The sequence below is a fragment of the Budorcas taxicolor genome, chromosome 15 (assembly GCF_023091745.1).
Source record: "Budorcas taxicolor isolate Tak-1 chromosome 15, Takin1.1, whole genome shotgun sequence".
NCBI classification, from domain to species: Eukaryota; Metazoa; Chordata; class Mammalia; order Artiodactyla; family Bovidae; genus Budorcas; species Budorcas taxicolor.
Genome location: NC_068924.1, coordinates 44,082,815 through 44,087,916, shown reverse-complemented (window position 1 = coordinate 44,087,916; position 5,102 = coordinate 44,082,815). Strand labels below are relative to the sequence as shown.

Genomic DNA, 5,102 nt, shown 5'->3' with positions numbered 1-5,102 from the left:
CTATGAATGGCAACACTGCTCTTTATTTCCCACTCAAGGAGGTTCAGGTGCTTCCAGCAGTTATTTCCAAAGACTACATTCAAAGAGCACAGAATTTATTTGAAAAGATTTGTACTTGTAGGGGCAAAAAATAGTGGGTAAAGTAAGAATAAAACTTTTTTTTTTTTTTTGCTAATGTTCCTATCTTGGTGAATGCACATTTTTTTTTTACACTGAATTTTTTTCTTGGAATAGTGTAATGAAATTTTTGAGTCTCAAATACTATGAATATACACTGAAATTTACTTAGTATATTATTTATTCAGCTGCAGGAGAAGTCTTCATTACACAATATTTATTATTAAAAATCAGATTACTTTAGGACTACCAATGTGTTCTAGCCATTAATTTTCTCATGGCCTCTTTCACCTCCTTGTTTCTAAGACTGTAGATGAGGGGGTTCAACATGGGGATTATGACTGTGTAGAACACAGACACCACTTTGTTTTGTTCAGCTGAGTAGCTGGACTTGGGCATCACATAAATGAATGTGATGGTCCCATAGAACAGAGTAACTGCTGTGAGGTGGGACGTGCAGGTGGAGAAGGCTTTGTGCCGCCCCTCAGTGGAACGCATCTTCAGGACTGAGAAAAGGATGTAGATGTAAGAGAGAGCAATGATCAACACAGTGACTACAATAATTGAGCCAGAAGAGATGGCTGGAGTTATTTCAGAAGTAAAATCATGAGAACAAGAAAGTTTCAAAAGTGGCGAATAATCACAGAAAAAGTGATTGACTTTATTTGACCCACAGAAGGACAGGCTTAACAAACAGCCAGTAAATGTCCAAGCATTCACACACCCACCTAGATAGGAAGCCCCCACTAAGAGAATGCAGATTCCGGGGGACATGTGGGTGGAGTAGAGCAGGGGCAAGCAGATGGCCACATAGCGGTCATAGGCCATGGCAGCCAGCAGGAAGCACTCAGCTGTCCCAAATGTGACCACAGAACAGAGCTGAGCAACACAACCAGCAACACGGATAGAAGTTCCTTCCCTGAGGAAGCCCATGAGCATGACAGGTGTGACTGATGAGGAGTACCCAATGTCCACAAAGGCCAAATGGCAGAGGAAAAGGTACATTGGGGTGTGAAGCTGAGGGCTGCTTCTGATTAACATGATTATGCTGCTATTACCCATTAAGGTGACCAGATAGATTCCCAAAAACACAATGAATAAAATGACACAAATTGTAGTATCCTCTGCTAACCCCAAAATAATGAACTCTGTCACAGTTGTGTAGTTTCCAGTCCCCATCTGTACTGAGAATGGTGCCCACTGAAAGAAAACAAGTGGATATTAGAAGAAAATACTATAATCTGCATACTTACTTTTACAATAGCTATATAAGAAAATACCAGCATATATACCCACATGAAAATATTTGGGGAAAATGTTTTCACACATGATATCTTGCATAAGACTTGAAAATATAAATGTTCATGATATAAGGCCAGGAATACTCATAAAAATCTGTTTTTTTAACTTAACACATTCAAGTCACATTTGCATTGTGTAGTTGGTTAAGGTGGTCCATGAGGAATAGATTCTCATGAGCAAATCTTAAAGATGTCCACCAGACAGTATGAGCAACCCAATAACTATATCATCTAAACCAAAGACATGATGAAAGGGAGTAGAAATGTTGGAATGGGCCAGGACCCATGGAAAAGAACAACTGTTCAAAATATGTGAGGTATCATTTCTTTTATAAAAGAGGATGAGCAACTGAATTTAAACAGGTATCACAGTTTTCAAGCACAACAAATATCCAGGAAGTTTGGACAGAGGCAGGATGTAGAACAAGGTGCTTAAACCATGATCAAATCAACCTGGAGAGATTGAGTTTTGGAAAAGGAGATAGTATCATGTTAGGATCAAGTTATCTGATTCATGATAGTGAGTCAATCCAGGTAAAGGGAACCAGACACACTGATCAGATTACTCCAAAAGATTCCACAAGTGCCTGAGACTTTGCATAACCGGGGGCTATTGCTGTTAGCAAAAAGTTTCCAGCTTCCTACTTCCCACAGGTACCTAGCCCCTGTACCTGTCTGTGAGTAGCACCTGTCTGAAAAATCACACCTTTAGGTCAGCTTCTAGGAAACTCTTTCCCTTATCAACTTGTTTGAGAAAAAAATGAAAAAGCAAGAAAAGCATGAGAGCTTTCTCACCGTCACAGAATGCTAAGCTTCAAAATGCAGCCCCATCCATTCCATCTCTCCCATTTTATAAAGTTAGAAACTGAGATCTAAAGAAGTTGGGTAACTAATTTTAGGTTAAATGTCTTTCTTACAACTGAGCTGAAGTCAAATTTCATTCCTGGAGCCTTCTAACTCATTACCACATTGATAAAACACAAATATTTTCTATACTTTCTAAAGAAGAACATAGACTATCAGAATGTATATTTGGTTCATTTATAAATTCAAAAAGTTTTTCAATTACATTAATACATAGGTAATATATTTACTCTTAAAAGGATGACTTTGAAATCTAGTAATTCATGTAAATAAATGCCTACAAGGTAATGACAACTCTGTGAGGCAGATGTGTACTCAGTGCCCCGATACAGAAAATTGACATGCTCATGTATCCAACTGGACTATTAGGGTGTTTGTTAGGTAAGAAATCAAATTTAACCAGGATTTCTTTTGGAGAGCAATAAAAGAGATAGGTATGATATTTGAGGGTAGATGCAAGTAGAGAGTGAAACCACCATTATTTAAGCAGAGCATTTAAGATGAATGAGTACATGAGATAGGTAAAGCCAACAAAAAAATGTCAGGCCCCTAGGGAAATGCTTTCATTATTCTACTAAAGAGAATGAGCTAGAAAGACAGGAGATGATGATAGTTACAGTTTGAGATGCTTAAATGAGATCAAAAGCTGCAGTTATTGGCAAATGACACTGTCTAGTAAATCAATGGAGTGACTGGATACAGTAGGGAGAAAAAGAAGATCTTTGGAGGGGAAATCAAGAAACTAAGGGGCCATAATGTTCAAAGGATCTTCTCTATGAAGATATTAAAATCACAATTCTTGTCCATCAGTAATTGTGACAGGGATACCATTAAGAGAGGTAGAGCAAGCCAAAGCCAAAAAGAGGAAACATAATGCTAGTTAGTAGGTGATTGCAAAAAGGTGGAGAAGGATAAGGAGGATTGGTTATAGAGTCTGATGATGTAAACTCAACTATAAGTGTTTGTAATCCAAAGAGAAACAATGTCTGTAAGTGGCAGTGGAGGAGAAGGAATACCATCCTCTACCAGGCCCAGGGGTCTTAAGAGTAAGAGAAAAAACATATATCTCTTGAGAAGACTGTAGAGGAAAAAAAAAAAAAATGTCCTCAGGGTTAGCTTAGCAAAGCATTAATATCTATTGAAAAGAAGAGTGAAGGGAATGGAATGCTCTAAAGAGATACTGAAGACATGAGATTTTGTTGATAATTGTAAGTACAAGAAACATAGGAAAAAGGCTTCAGGAGTTAAAGAGAGATGGAAGCAGGACCTCTTGATTCAAGAAAAAATAAGGAGACTTGAAAATAACCTTTCTTAACTCCAGTAGAATGAAGTTCACGTTCAAAGACCAAGCAAAGAAGATAATTTGAAAAAATAATGGATAGATATGACTATGTTGTGTTTAACAGCTGAATGAACAAAAAAGGTAATGAAGGCTACTCCCAAAACTGTGGAGGAGAGGTAATGGAGAAAATCAGAGCCTATTTTGAATGTCAGCGATGGCATGGACCAAAGCATTGTAAAGATATGCCATGAGATTTGCAGCCATATAGGCCTGGAATCAGATTCTGGCTTTACCACTGATTATCTATGGAATCTTAGACAATTTATATAAGTTTTCAACCCTTCATTATTTATTTGTTTCTTAAAAAATACTTCACATGATTCTTGTGTTAAATAAGATGATATATATAATAATACAAAGTACTGCTCATATAAATAAGTGGACTTAAGAAAGGATTATTTCCTTGAAGTAACCCAAATCTTAAGTTCTAATACAAAAATGAAAAACAAATATTATTGTATCAATAGAAAAGGAAAATTATTACCTGCAAATGATTATACCTCAATGATAAGGACAAATGTCAAAAATTCATTGTAAAGCAAGGCTAAATTTATGAGACTCAGGGTCTTTGGGGATGTAACCCCTTGAGTACATTACTTGTTTGTGAAAATTCTACTGGAAATCTATCAGGACAGAGAAAATTTCAGGTATACCTGTTCATGTAAATATGTGTCATCTCAAGAATATCTACAAACACTTTTTGTCTGTTCATTAGAGTTTTCAAAGTGAAAATTTTTGATGCATTTCTAAACTAATTCTAACTGTACTGGAACATGCAAGAAGAAACAAAGATACAGTGTAGGAGATGTCATTTCAACTCAAAACAGAAATTCTTCTGGGAAAAATAAGTGCTTGTGTGTGCATGTGGTGGGGAGGGTTCGGCTGTGGCTAGGCAGTGAATATCAAACTAATATGAAAAGATGGGACTCAGGAGTCTCATGGGACTTGGTTTAAAACAGTTAATATCACCTGTGATCACCTAAAATAAAGTACCCACTGAAGGCAAGTCTTTTGATGATATAATACCCTAGACAGAATGAAGAGTTTCAGAAATTCACTTACAGTGGCGTTGGATCATCTCTTCTAATCATTCTAGAAACCTCACGGAGAATTACAGATTCATATTTGTTAATCCTTTGCCTAAATAATGGAGTGAAACCAAAAGCTATCAATGACTAAGTTGTAATTCCTAGAGCAAACATTCAGTTGATATATTACAACAACTGAGTTCAACATCTCTGTAGATATATAAGGTGGAATTTAAACTTTGATCAGAAAATAATAGAAATGAGGATATACTGGAAGGTTTTGATGACTCAAATTACCCTGAACCTCTGACTCTCCTGGAGAGTTTGCCAGCCAAAGAAACTCCTCTTTGCCTGTATGATGAGGCTGCTCCTAACTTGTTTGAGGACACTAATGACTTCACCTGAGGAAGTTACCTTTCGAGGTAAATAAAAACTCCTTATGCCTCATCC

General features: G+C 36.8%; 1 protein-coding gene across 1 annotated transcript; it reads right to left on the bottom strand.

Annotated features, from left to right (window-relative positions):
• Positions 1-363: 363 nt before the first annotated feature.
• On the bottom strand, positions 364-1,296 carry LOC128060206 (olfactory receptor 508-like). Its single transcript, XM_052652548.1, has one exon. It carries the CDS (start codon positions 1,294-1,296, stop codon positions 364-366), a length of 933 nt encoding a protein of 310 aa, XP_052508508.1.
• Positions 1,297-5,102: the final 3,806 nt, after the last annotated feature.

Coding starts and splice junctions, on each gene's coding strand:
- LOC128060206 (XM_052652548.1), bottom strand. CDS start 1,296: ATGGGGACTGGAAACTACACAACTGTGACAGAGTTCATTATTTTGGGG.